The 12,753-nt window shown below is 49.6% G+C and overlaps 1 protein-coding gene across 1 annotated transcript in view; it reads right to left on the reverse strand.

Moving 5' to 3' along the window:
• Positions 1-4,799: 4,799 nt before the first annotated feature.
• Positions 4,800-12,753, reverse strand: part of GALNT13 (polypeptide N-acetylgalactosaminyltransferase 13) — a gene marked incomplete at its 3' end in the record, with an annotated part of 32,719 nt that continues 24,765 nt past the window's right edge. The window contains 1 exon segment of the mRNA XM_084209125.1: positions 4,800-4,940. Within this exon segment, the coding sequence (XP_084065251.1) occupies positions 4,800-4,940 (141 nt within the window).

The raw sequence follows: 12,753 nt of genomic DNA on the forward strand, positions 1-12,753 counted from the left end.
GCGGCCCCGGGCAGGGCAGCACCGCCCCGCGCAGCGACACTCCCCGCGCACCGCCCTCCGCACCGCCCCGCGCAGCGACACTCCCCCCGCACCGCCCCGCGCAGCGACACTCCCCCCGCACCGCCCCTGGATCCCGCACCGCCCCTGGATCCCGCACCGCCCCTGGATCCCGCACCGCCCCGCACCGCGACACTCCCCCCGCACCGCCCCGCACCGCGACACTCCCCCCGCGCCGCCCCTGGATCCCGCACCCGCGCCCCGTGACCCTGCGCGTCTCAGCGCGCAGCGACCCCGCGCACATCCCGCCCTCCGCAGCCTCGGTGCGCTCCGCATCTTCATCCTCCCCCCAGCATCCTTCGCTCATCTTCCCCCCCCCCCCTCCCCGGCATCATCCTCCTCCTCCTCATCTTCGTCCCCCCCAGCATCCTCCCCCGGGGCTCCATCCCTCCTCCTCCTCCACCCTTGGAGGGGCTCCAGCTCCCACAGAACCAACCAGGAAGGGCCGAGGGGAGGTCGGGCACATTCCATTCCATTCCATTCCATTCCATTCCATTCCATTCCATTCCATTCCATTCCATTCCATTCCCTTTTATCCTGTTTTTATCTTAATTGCATTTGATCTGAAGATTTTGAGATGTTCAGATGCCCACGGCAGCCACACAGCCCCTTCCACCCGGGAAGAAATTCCCGGAGAGAAGCCTCAAGGCTCAGCCCTGATCCAGGACAGGTGGGAAGCAGGAAAGCAGCCCGAGATGTGGATAAACGCCCAGGGGGTCATGGAGCAGTTTGGGTGGGAAGGGGCTGGTGCTGCTCTGAGGGCCAGGCTGTGTCCAAGGGTCCTCCTCAGCCACTCCTGCTCCTGCTGCTCCAGGACTGCTGCCATCAGCTCCAGAAAAATCTTGGATTGGCAGCTTTAACCTTGGGATAAACCCCAGCCACACCTCATTTTTTAACCATCACCTTCCTCAGAACTGATTCCCAAGGATTTTTCTGGCCACTGCATTTCAATTTTTTTGCCAGAAAATTGATTTAGTTTCTCACTTTACTGTGTTCTATTCCCAGTTTCTCCTGTTCCCCACCCTTTTTTCCCTGTGTTTGACACAATGCCTGTTAATTTTCCCACCCAATAAAAGAAAATTTTGTATGGAATCCATCCCAAACTCTGGCCACGCTGCCAGAACCCTCCTGGCTCAGAGATCCAGCAGCCTTGCCAGCTTCCCCTCTCCCATTTCTCCTTCCTCCAGCCCTCCTGTTTTCCCAGAGGCCTCTCCCCGTGCTGGAATTGGGCAAAGATTCCCTGGGATCCATCCCAGTGTGACAGTGGCAGTCCAAGGGGAGCTGTTCCCTGTAATTACTGCCATTAAAATCCTCATTGCTTTTAGGGGCAGGAGCAGATCCCCAGCATTCCCAGCAGTTCTGCCAGCCAGGGGGGCATGAGGGAATGGTGGGAGCTGGAAAGGAGCGGGGGACATGGAAAACTGACACCCAAAGGGTCCTGGTGACAGGAAGCTGCTCCAGGCAGGCCTGGCAGAGCTGTTCTCCTGGAATGAGGGAATTCCCAGCAGATCCTGCTGTGCAGGGACACTCCCACTGTCCCAGCCCCATCCAGCCTGGCCTTGGGCACTGCAGGGATCCAGGGGCAGCCCCAGCTGCTCTGGCAATCCCAGCCCAGCCAGGAATTCCCAGTTCCCAATCTCCCACCCATCCCTGCCCTCTGGCACTGGGAGCCATTCCCTGGCTCCTGTCCCTCTGTCCCTTGTCCCCAGTCCCTCTGCAGCTCTCCTGGAGCCCCTCCAGGCCCTGCCAGGGGCTCTGAGCTCTGCCTGGATCCTTCCCTTCTCCAGGGGAACATTCCCAGCTCTCCCAGCCTGGCTCCATGGCCTCCTCTGGACTCTGCAGCAGCTCCACATCCTCCTTGTGCTGATTATCCCACAAATCCCACCTTGCCCTGCCTGCTGCCATCCCAGCTGAACCTTCCAGGTGAGGTTTCCCATCCCAGCTCTGAGGTGTTTAGATCACTTTAAACTCACCTGGGCAGGAGTTCCCCCTGGAGCTCCTTTCCCTGCAATTCCATTTTTTACCTGCAATTCCCTGATTCCAGCACCTGGAGGCTTTCCAGGCTGTAGCTGATGTGGGGATGGTGACAAATAAAATGATGAAATTAATGATGTATTCCCTGAATTAACAGAGACAGTCCCAAACCTGTCTCTTCCAATCCCACTGCCTGGATGTGGATTTGAGGGCAGATCCTGCTGCTCTCCCTCAGAAAAATAATTTCCAGTTTGAAATGGTAGTTGGAGCAGGCAGTCAAGCACCAGCACCAGGATATTCCTAACCTCAAAAATATCCTAATATCCCTCTGGATGAATTCCTAAATCCCTGAAATAAATCCCCCTGAAAAAAAGGGGGAGAAATCAGATTTCCAGGGAAATGAGATGGAGGTTGGTTCCCTCTCTGTAATTTTCTGTCAATCCCAATTATTAACATTTCTGAGAAATTCCAGAAAAAAGGGGAAATACCTCTGTGCCTGCATTCATCCCTCCCAAAGGGATTACTGGGTGATTCATTCCGCAGCCCATCATTAACAGGAGCAGTTATTACTTCTAAAGGCTTTAATTACCAGCAGGGGAGGCTGGGCCTCACCAGGGTTTGGTGTCACCTGCAGCTCCAACCCCTCAGACACCTGCAGGGACAACCTGGAACAGGGAATTACTGAGAAAAGGGATTTTAGTTGGGGTTTTTCCATGGTTTTTGGACAGGAAAGCAACTCTGGATGTGGGGAATCTCATTACATGAGTTGTTAATTAGTCCTTTTGTGATTTGGTTGATTGAAGGGCAGTGCAGCAGTGTAGGATGAATTACAAAAGTATATATTAATATAGAAATTCTATTTATAAAATCCCAATTTTGTAAATAGCTGCAGCTCTGATGTCACGGAGCCGTGGGATGGGACAGGGAATGCGGAGCTGTCCCCCCTTGGAGCCAGGGGTGCTCCACAGGGAGGTGACACTGCCCTGTCCCACTGTCCCCAGGACATTCCCCACCTCCTCCTGCCCATCCCACCCCCCATTCCCAGCCACAGGACCCACCCAGGGCTGTGGTGTGGCCAAAACCCTCGGGGAAGGAGGTGAAATAAATAACTGATTCCTCTTTTTCTGCATGGAGATTCCTGTTTAAGTTTGATCCTGATGTTTTCCTGCTCTTTTTACAAAGCAGAACAGAACCTCCCCCTTTTCTGGGGCATCTTTTACACCACATTTTGTATTTTCAGGGTGGCTGGAGGATGAGGAGCAGGAATATCTGGGCAGGAGGCTGAAGATGAGCCCCAGTCCAAATTAATCCAGGATATTCCAGCTCTATGGATGCCCAGCAATCCCTTTCCCAGCTGAACTCCCTTCTGCTCCCCATTTAATGCTCAGTATCCAGCAAATATCCTCTGTCATTTACACCACCCATAAACCCCAGGATGAATCCAGAACCAGCAGAGCAGATACAGAAAATACCAGCATTTTTAATGACCCAGTGCATTTACAGAGATTTCTGGGAATTGTGAGGGAAATCCTGGGAAATATTTCCCCACTTACCCGTGCTGGGATCCCGCTGCCCTGGGATTTCAGTCTCCTGAACCCTCTGGGCAGCGAGAATTCCCAAAATCCCAGCCCAGAGGGCCCCAGCTGCCTTTGGGGAGGCTCCCAAAGGAATGTCCCCAGCACATCCCAGTGTCCCTGTCCCCACATCCCAGCAGGGAGCAGCTCCTGAGGACCAGCAGCAATTTGGGAACAGCCACACCCACACAAGGACTGAGCCCCCAGATTCCTGAAAGCAGAAAGGAGCCCCTGTGATTCCAGGGAACACCTGGAGGCAGAGCTGGGATGCAGGGATTCAGGGATGTGTTGGGATGCAGGGATGGAGACCCTCCAAGCTCCAGAGGTCTCAGTTTTGGTCCTTCCAGGCGTCTCCTGAGCGCCAGGTCTGGCCCCAGCTCCACTCCCATGGAAGGAGGAACAGCTCCCTCCGTGCCACCCCAGGGTCCCACGAGTGTCACTCCCTCTCCTCAGCATTCCCGTGTCTCCTGTGGCCTCATCTCTTGGAATTCCTGGTGAAGTGCAGTCTTGACCGGATCCTGTTTATTCCCAGCACAACCCAGGGAGCTTTGGGGCTGTCAAATCCCACTGGGCATGAGAAACCACCCAGGATACCCCAGGATATTCTCCAGGATCCTCTCCAGGAGAGCCCAGCACATCCCACCAGCTCGGGCCACATCTCCCAGGATGGCTCCCAGTGCCAGCTGGTGCCACAGGGCCTTTAGACTGGGCCACCTCTCTGTGGTGACGTGTGACAGCGACACCTCCATATCCCAACTCCTCCAAGGTCAGATGATGCCTCTGGAGTGACAGTGACACCTCCATATCCCAACTCCTCCAAGGTCAGATGATGTCTCTGGAGTGACAGTGACACCTCCATATCCCAGCTTCTCCCAGGTCAGCTGCTGCCTCTGGAACCTCTGGAGTGACAGTGACACCTCTGTGTCCCAGCTTCTCCCAGGTCAGCTGCTGCCTCTGGAATCTCTGGAGTGACAGTGACACCTCCGTGTCCCAGCTTCTCCCAGGTCAGCTGCTGCCTCTGGAATCTCTGGAGTGACAGTGACACCTCTGTGTCCCAGCTTCTCCCAGGTCAGCTGCTGCCCCTGGCACCTGGAGGTGCTGGTGTCGGTACCAGCAGGTCCCAGAGGAGTCCCAGGGCACCAGGAGCCCAGGTGACTGCTGGCAGCGGGCTGGCAGCGCCGGGCACGGCGGGGCTCAGGCCGCCAGGGTCATGTTGCGCAGCAGCCACTGCTGGGCGCGGCCGCCGCCGCACTCGCGCACGGTGGGCACCAGCCGGTCCTCCTCCGACGGCTCCGCCAGGCACTGGTTGCTGTTCAGGTGCCTCAGGGTGAGCTTCTGCAAGGGGGGGACAGAGAATTCCTGCTGGGAACACAGCATTCCAGCGGAATTCTGCAGCCCTGGTATTTTCTGAAAGACCCCTCTGCCGGGATTTTTCTCCTGAGAAGCTGCGGGGCCTCAGAGGGAAAGCAAAACAATGATTGTCTGCTGCTGTGGGATGCAGCAGGTGGGTCTGGGATTGGTCTCATGGGGCTGTTTCCAATTCATGGCCAATCCCAGTCCAGCTGTCTTAGACTCTCTGGTCACTCACAAGATTTTCTCACCATTCCATTCCCTTCCTTTCAAGCCTTCTGATGAAATCCTTCCTTCTATTCTTTGAGTATAGTTTTAATAGAATATATATCATAAAATATTAAATCAGCCTGCTGAAACACAGAGTCAAGATTCTCATCTCTCCCCTCGAACACCCTGTGAACCCCAGCACAGAATTCCACCTGGGGAATGGGATTTCCTGGCATTCCAGGCCTGGCTTGGTCCCTGGGTGGAGCGATCTGCTGGAGCTCCAGGACAGCCCTGCTCCTCCCTCTGCCAAGCCAGCAAACCCCCCGGCACAGGGAAGAGAATTCCAAGGAAATCTGGGATTTCCAAGGCACAGCTGCTGGATGGAGGAGCTTGGTCTCCACAGCCATAGACACGTGGAATGGTTGGGACCACAGCAGGAATTTTCTGCTGCTGATGGGAATGTATTTGCTCAGAATTCCATGGAAATGCTGCTGTTCCCAGGGCATTTTTCCTTCTTGGGACACCCCCTCCGATCCCACCCCATTTCTGAGGGACGGGAGAATTAGGAGGACACAAAACGTATTGGAAGGAATAAAACACCACCTGTTCCACAGGGAGAACAAATTCCCAGAGAAATCCCAGGGAGATAAGCAGGAAATTCTGTCCTTAAATAACACCGGAGAGGTTCAGTCCCAGCTGAGCCGGGAGCGTTCCCACCACCACTCCCTGGGATTGTGCCAGGGCCTGCCCACCCTGCCAGCCAGGAATTCCCAGTTCCCAATCTCCCACCCATCCCTGCCCTCTGGCACTGGGAGCCATTCCCTGGCTCCTGTCCCTCTGTCCCTTGTCCCCAGTCCCTCTGCAGCTCTCCTGGAGCCCCTCCAGGCCCTGCCAGGGGCTCTGAGCTCTGCCTGGAGCCTTCCCTTCTCCAGGGGAGCATTCCCAGCTCCCCAAGAACCCTGAGAATGGGAATTTCAGGGTGGAAATCCTCTCTGCAGATCATCCACTGGAGCAGGGCCTGATTTTATGGCAAGGGAACAAACAGGGAAAACCAGGGTGGGCAGGAAAATGCTGGAGCCCTCAGGAGAGGGGAGAAAGGAGGAATTAATCTCAAAATTCATCCCTAACAGCCCAGGCTGATGTCAAACCTTGGGATCTCCTCAGGGATAGAGGGGCTGGAATGGTGGGAGCTGCCTGAGGTCTTGGGCTCATGCAGGAGGATAAATATTGATATAATATTAAAAAGGTATATAAAAATAAATAAATGTATATAAAATAAATAATTTTTAGAAAAAATAATTTAAATTAATATAAAATATAAGATTATAGATAATATTAAAATAACATATTAATATAATAGACATTACTATAAGATTATTATGCACAATATAAACAAATAATTTAAGGGACTAAAAAGAGAATAAATAATATCATCTAGAATAATAGAAAATATTAGATATATAAAATAATATGCAAATAATATAGCAGAGAATAATATAAAATATAAATTAAAATAAAATAATATAATCATACTCCTAACTGAAGGAAAATGAGGAATTATCTTCACAAGAGTGATGCTCTCAGAGCTCATAAACACCATTTATGTTCATTATTTATAATATTTCTATATAATATTTACTGCAAAATATAGCAGTATGTTTATATATTACATTATAAACATATATGGTGTTTATGAGTGTAAATTTTATCTATTAAAGTTCTATATATTTTAATTTTTTATAGAAATAAAAAAAATAAAATAAAAACACATATAGATAAAAATTTTATATATAGAGATACAAAGAAAGATTTTTTCTAGTGTTCCAACTAAATTGGTGGGAAATTCCAATGAGGAATTTGGTTTTCCTACCACCCATCTCCTTGTGCTACTCCACTGAATAGGAAGATTTCCATGAAAGGTACAGGAAAAAAAAAATCTATAAAAAAAAGAAATTCTAGGAAAATTCTAGGAAAAGTGGAAACCTTTCTGAGAAAATATTTTGCAACTGGAATTAGTTTTATGTCTTGTAATAGGAACCAAATCTTCAGCTCCTGCAGACTGGAACGATCATAGTGACAGCAGGAAATCAAGGCAGTTTAATTAATCCAAAATTAATTAAATCTAACAAAAATTAAGACTAATAATTGCTAGTAACTAATAATTACTAAGAACTAGTAACTAATAATTACTAAGAACTAAGAACTAACATTAAACATCTGTTCTATCTTACAGCTATAAAATCATCTTCTGTCTTGTTTTTTAGAAAAAATTGATATGAAAAATTCTATTCCATTCTATGAAAATTCTATTAAAATTCATATTAAATTTTATAAAAATCATACCAACATCCTATTAAAATTCTACAAAAAAATTATATGCCCATTCTATGGAAATTCCATGAACAATTCTGTTAAATAATTGTATGAAAATCCTATGAAAATGCTACAAAAGATCCATGAAAATTCAGGGAAAATCTCATGGAAGATCTCATGGAAGATCTCATGGAAAATTCTCATGGTAAATTCTCGTGGAAGATCTCATGGAAAATTCTCATGGAAAATTCTCATGGAAGATCTCATGGAAAATTCTCATGAAAAATTCTCGTGGAAGATCTCATGGAAAATTCTCATGGAAAATTCTCATGAAAGATCTCATGGAAAATCCCATGGAAAATCCCATGGAAGATTCCCATGGAAGATTCTCATGGAAAATCTCATGGAAGATCTCATGGAAGATCTCATGGAAGATCTCATGGAAGATCTCATGGAAAAATCTCATGGAAAAATCTCATGGAAAAATCTCATGGAAAAATCTCATGGAAAAATCTCCTAGCACAATGAAAATTGTGTGAAAAAGCATTTCAAAAATCCTCATAAAATTCCTGAAACACTCCATGAAGATCTACGAATGCCATGAAAAACGAACATTTGCGAACCCGTCAAAAACAACGTAAAAACCACAAAAATCCCCCCAAAACTCAAACAAGACAGAAACTCCGCCGGGCTCCTCCGGCAGAGCCCAGAGCAGGACGATCCCCTGGCAATTCCTTACCACATCCTAGATCTCCTCCCAGTCCCGGGGCCCCTACAGGAAGTATTCCATGGGGCTGGAGTAAACCCTCCTAAAGACTTCCAGGCGGGAGTAATTCCTGAGGCTCCAGCTCTGCAGGGGGCTCCCGTCGCAGGCCTCCACCGTGGGGCCCTGGGAGCCGTCCTCCACCCTGCCCAGGGTCAGGCAGGACTGCGTGATGATGTGCAGGAACGTGCGCTTCTGCAAAAGCGGGAGCGCTCAGCGGGAGCGGCGCGGAACGCCGGGAACCGCGCGGGGAGCGGGCTGGGAACGCGCGGGACACACGGAGGGAATTCATGGGCTGGGGATGAGGGACACACAAAACCTCCTCCCTGCTCTGGAGAGCGCTCCCGTGAGCCAGACTGTGCCTCCCAATCCCCACCCTTGGAATGCTGCAATTCCCTGCTGGCAAGATCCAGGCAGAGATGGGGTTTTCCTACAAATATCCCAAAACTTCCACCTTGTTCTTGAGAGCGTTTCCATGATCCAGATTGTGGCTCCCAATCCCCACCCTTGGAATGCTGCAATTCCCTGCTGGCAAGATCCACAGATGAGTTTTCCTACAAATATCCCAAAACTTCCACCTTGCTCTTGAGAGCATTCCCATGATCCAGACTGTGCCTCCCAATCCCGTTCCCCCTACCCTTGGAATGCTGCAATTCCCTGCTGGTAAGATCCAGGCAGAGATGGGGTTTTCCTAGAAATATCCCAAAACTTCTGCCTTGTTCTTGAGAGCATTCCCATGATCCAGACTGTGGCTCCCAATCCCGTTCCCCCTAACCTTGGATTGCTACAATTCCCTGCTGGTAAGATCCAGGCAGAGATGGGGTTTTCCTAGCAGAAATATCCCAAAACTTCTGCCTTGTTCTTGAGAGCACACCCATGATCCAGATTGTGGCTCCCAATCCCGTTCCCCCTACCCTTGGAATGCTGCAATTCCCTGCTGGCAAGATCCAGGCAGAGATGGGGTTTTCCTAGAAATATCCCAAAACTTCTGCCTTGGTCTTGAGAGCATTCCCATGATCCAGAGTGGATTGTGGCTCCCAGTCCTGTTCTGCCTCCCCTTGGATCGCTGCAATTCTCCATAGGGAAGATCCACAGAGGGGTTTTCCTAGAAATATCCCCAAACTTCCACCTTGCTCTTGACAGCATTCGCATGATCCAGATTGTGGCTCCCAATCCCATTCTCCCTAAATTGGATTGCTGCAATTCCCTGCTGGCAAGATCCACAGATGGGGTTTTCCTAGAAATATCCCAGAGCTTCAGCCTTGCTCTTGAGAGCATTCCCATGATCCAGCCCAGAGCATGGCTCCCAGTCCTGCCCCTCCAAGCCCCTGGATTGCTGCTCTTCCCTGCTGGAAGATCCAGGCAGAGAGGGGTTTTGTTCTGCACAAACATCCCAAAATTTCCTCCCTGCTCTCGAGCCCATTCCCAAGATCCATGTTGGAGCACAGCTCCCAATCCTGCCCCTCCAACCCCTTGGATGGCTAAGATTCCCCACTGGAAAGATCTGGGCACAGCTGGGTTTTTTCCTGCACAAACCAACCTGAACCCCATTTGGGAATTGCCCAATTAAAAACAGAATTCATTAAACATTTATGACAGTTTTGGTTTTTTGTTTTTTTGTTTTTTCACAATTCCACTTTTCCATTCCAGTGCCAATTCCAGGTGGGGTGAGATGAAGGGGAGCTTCCACTTCCCTAAATTCTCCCCACTCTCACTGAGGTGGAATGCTCTTCCCACATCCCACACTTGCTCTTTTTCCATGTTTTTGGCTCGGGAATGGAAAAAGTGATGTGAGGATAAAGGAGCCACTAAAAATACCAGAGCCCAGTGTCCCTAAAATGTCACTTGGAGTCACGGGCGGGGACAGCAGTGCTGGATCTCCCTGGGTCAGCACTCCCTGTTCCCTCCTGTCCATGAATCCCTACAGGGAAAGCAGAGGTCCATCAGGACTTGGAATTCTCTCTCTCTGGTGTTCACAGGATATGAAATATCCTCAGATGGGGATAAACACCAATGTGGGAACCTGAGCAGCCATTTGCTGGTACTGGATTCATGGAATGGTTTGGGGTGGGAAGACCTTAAATCCCATCCCATCCCACCCTGCCATGGCAGGGACACCTCCCCCTGTCCCAGTGTGTTCCAGCCTGGCCTTGGGCACTGCAGGGATCCAGGGGCAGCCACAGCTGCTCTGGCAATCCCAGCCCAGCCAGGAATTCCCAGTTCCCAATCTCCCACCCATCCCTGCCCTCTGGCACTGGGAACCATTCCCTGTGTCCTGTCCCTCCATCCCTTGTCCCCAGTCCCTCTGCAGCTCTCCTGGAGCCCCTCCAGGCCCTGCCAGGGGCTCTGAGGTTTTCCTGCATCCTTCCCCTCTCCAGGTGAACATTCCCAGCTCTGCCAGGCTGGCTCAGGGAGCAGGAAGCTCTGGAATGTTGGAGCAGCAGCTATGGGGAAGCACTGAGTGAGGGCACTGCTACAGGAGCTATTCCAGGGATTGGGATTTGGCACAGGGATTGCTCCAGACTTACCTCAAAGCTATACTCCCATTTCCCAAAATACTGAGGGAAGGGAAGACAGAAGGAAAGCGGAGTCAGTGAACCAAGGAACATTTTTTGTGCAGCCCCTCAGCTCCCCCTGGATGGAAATTCCACAGCTTTGCAGGGACACCGTGACTGGGGACAAACAGTGGCAATTGTCCAGGAAAAAATCATGGAATTCTGAGAAGGGAGGGATCCACAGGGATCACTGATCCAAGCCCTGGCCCTGCCAGGATATCCCAACAATCCCAACCTATCCCTGAGAGCATTCTCCAAACACTCCTGGAGCTCTGGCAGCCTTGGAATAAACCCTGAGGGATCTGTCAGGAATAAACCCCGAGGGATCTGTCAGGAATAAACCCTGAGGAATTTGTCAGGAATAAATGCTGACATCACCATCCATCCACAAGGAATTAAACTCCTCCCTATCAGCTGTGACACACTTCCAACTTCATTTTTCCCCTGGATCCCTTCGTGCGTGTCACGTCCCAGGATCTCATCTCTCTCCACATCCAGAGGTTTCCCCAGATGTCACAATGGGAATCACCAGCTGTGGGAGCCTGGAATCTCTTCAGTATTTAAATACCACAAATTAAATTAGGAAATCAGAAAAAATTAATAGTAGCAGGAAATGGTAGAAAATTCCATGAAAATCCCTCAGAGAAAACCCTTTTTAGGATTATTTCACATCCAGCTGTGGCCATGTTGTCCATTGCCAAGCCAGAATTCCTAAAAATTCCTAAGAACCACCCAAAATCCCTCCATGCAATGCCTGAATAAGCAAGGTAAGGAAAAATCAGTGTAGTTCCACTGGAAAATTAAATTAATGAATATAAGGGATTCAGGAAATAGCCTGTGATTGTTCCTCTTGGGGAAAAAAAACCCCAGAATATCACAACTGGTTGGTTCTTGGGAAAAAAGTTCTGGATATTAGCAATGTGTGGAGGTTAATAATACACTAACAAATATATAACAATGGCAATAATGAAATGAAAGGGAAAATGGACAGCTGAAATCTGAATATTCCAAGGAAAATTGGTAACAAAAAGCTCTACTCAATAAATGCAGGGACAGGGAATGCGATGGGATGTTTTCCAGGAGAACAAGCAGCCAATCCTCGGAGATGCCATACAAACATGGAGCATTCCTGTTTTAGGAGCTCCATCTCATGGCCGAGCTGGGTTTTACACAATTCCTGCGAAATTCTGCTGAATTTAAGGGAAAAACCAGCACATTCCCTGTGTGCATTTTATTGGAAGAATTCCAGCCTTGCAGGCAGGAAGGGTGGAGGTGCCCAAGGAACTCCTGGATGTGGCTGGGCTGAGACAAGGTGGGGATGGGGCACAGCTCAGACTTGATGACCTGGGAGGGCTTTTCCAGCCTCGGGGTGGACAGCAGCAGGAATTTCCCCATGGAAAGGGGGAAATATTTTTCACCATCATATTTTCTGGAAAAATCCACTTGCCCAGGACTTTGCTCCTGGGAAGCTGAGAAGCCTCAGAGAAAAATTAAAACAATAACTATCTGATTTGCTTCTCCTGTGTTTTGCTGCTTTGGAATGGGGTTTGGACATTGTTTATGTAACATGTGATTGTTTCATTGGTTTCATGGGAATTGTTTTCACTCTTTGGCCAGTCAGGGCCAAGCTGTGTCAGGGCTCTGGAGAGAGTCACAAGTTTTCATTATTATCTTTTAGCCTTCTGTCTGTATCCTTTCTGTATCTTTGGTATAGTTTAGTATAGCATTCTTTTATAGAATATAGTAACATAAAATAATAAATTAGCCTTCTGAGAACATGGAGTCAGATTCATTCCTTCCTCCTCTGTCTTGGGAACCTCACAAATACCACAGAAAGGGGGCCCAGGCCTTGGCAGGGGCTGCCCAGGGAGGTTTGGAGTGCCCATTCCTGGAGGTGGCACTCAGTGTGAGCAGAAATCCCCGTGGGAATTGTCTAAAGTGAGATGGAAACACGGAA

Source organism: Fringilla coelebs, assembly GCF_963513975.1.
Source record: "Fringilla coelebs genome assembly, chromosome: 7".
NCBI classification, from domain to species: domain Eukaryota; kingdom Metazoa; phylum Chordata; class Aves; order Passeriformes; family Fringillidae; genus Fringilla; species Fringilla coelebs.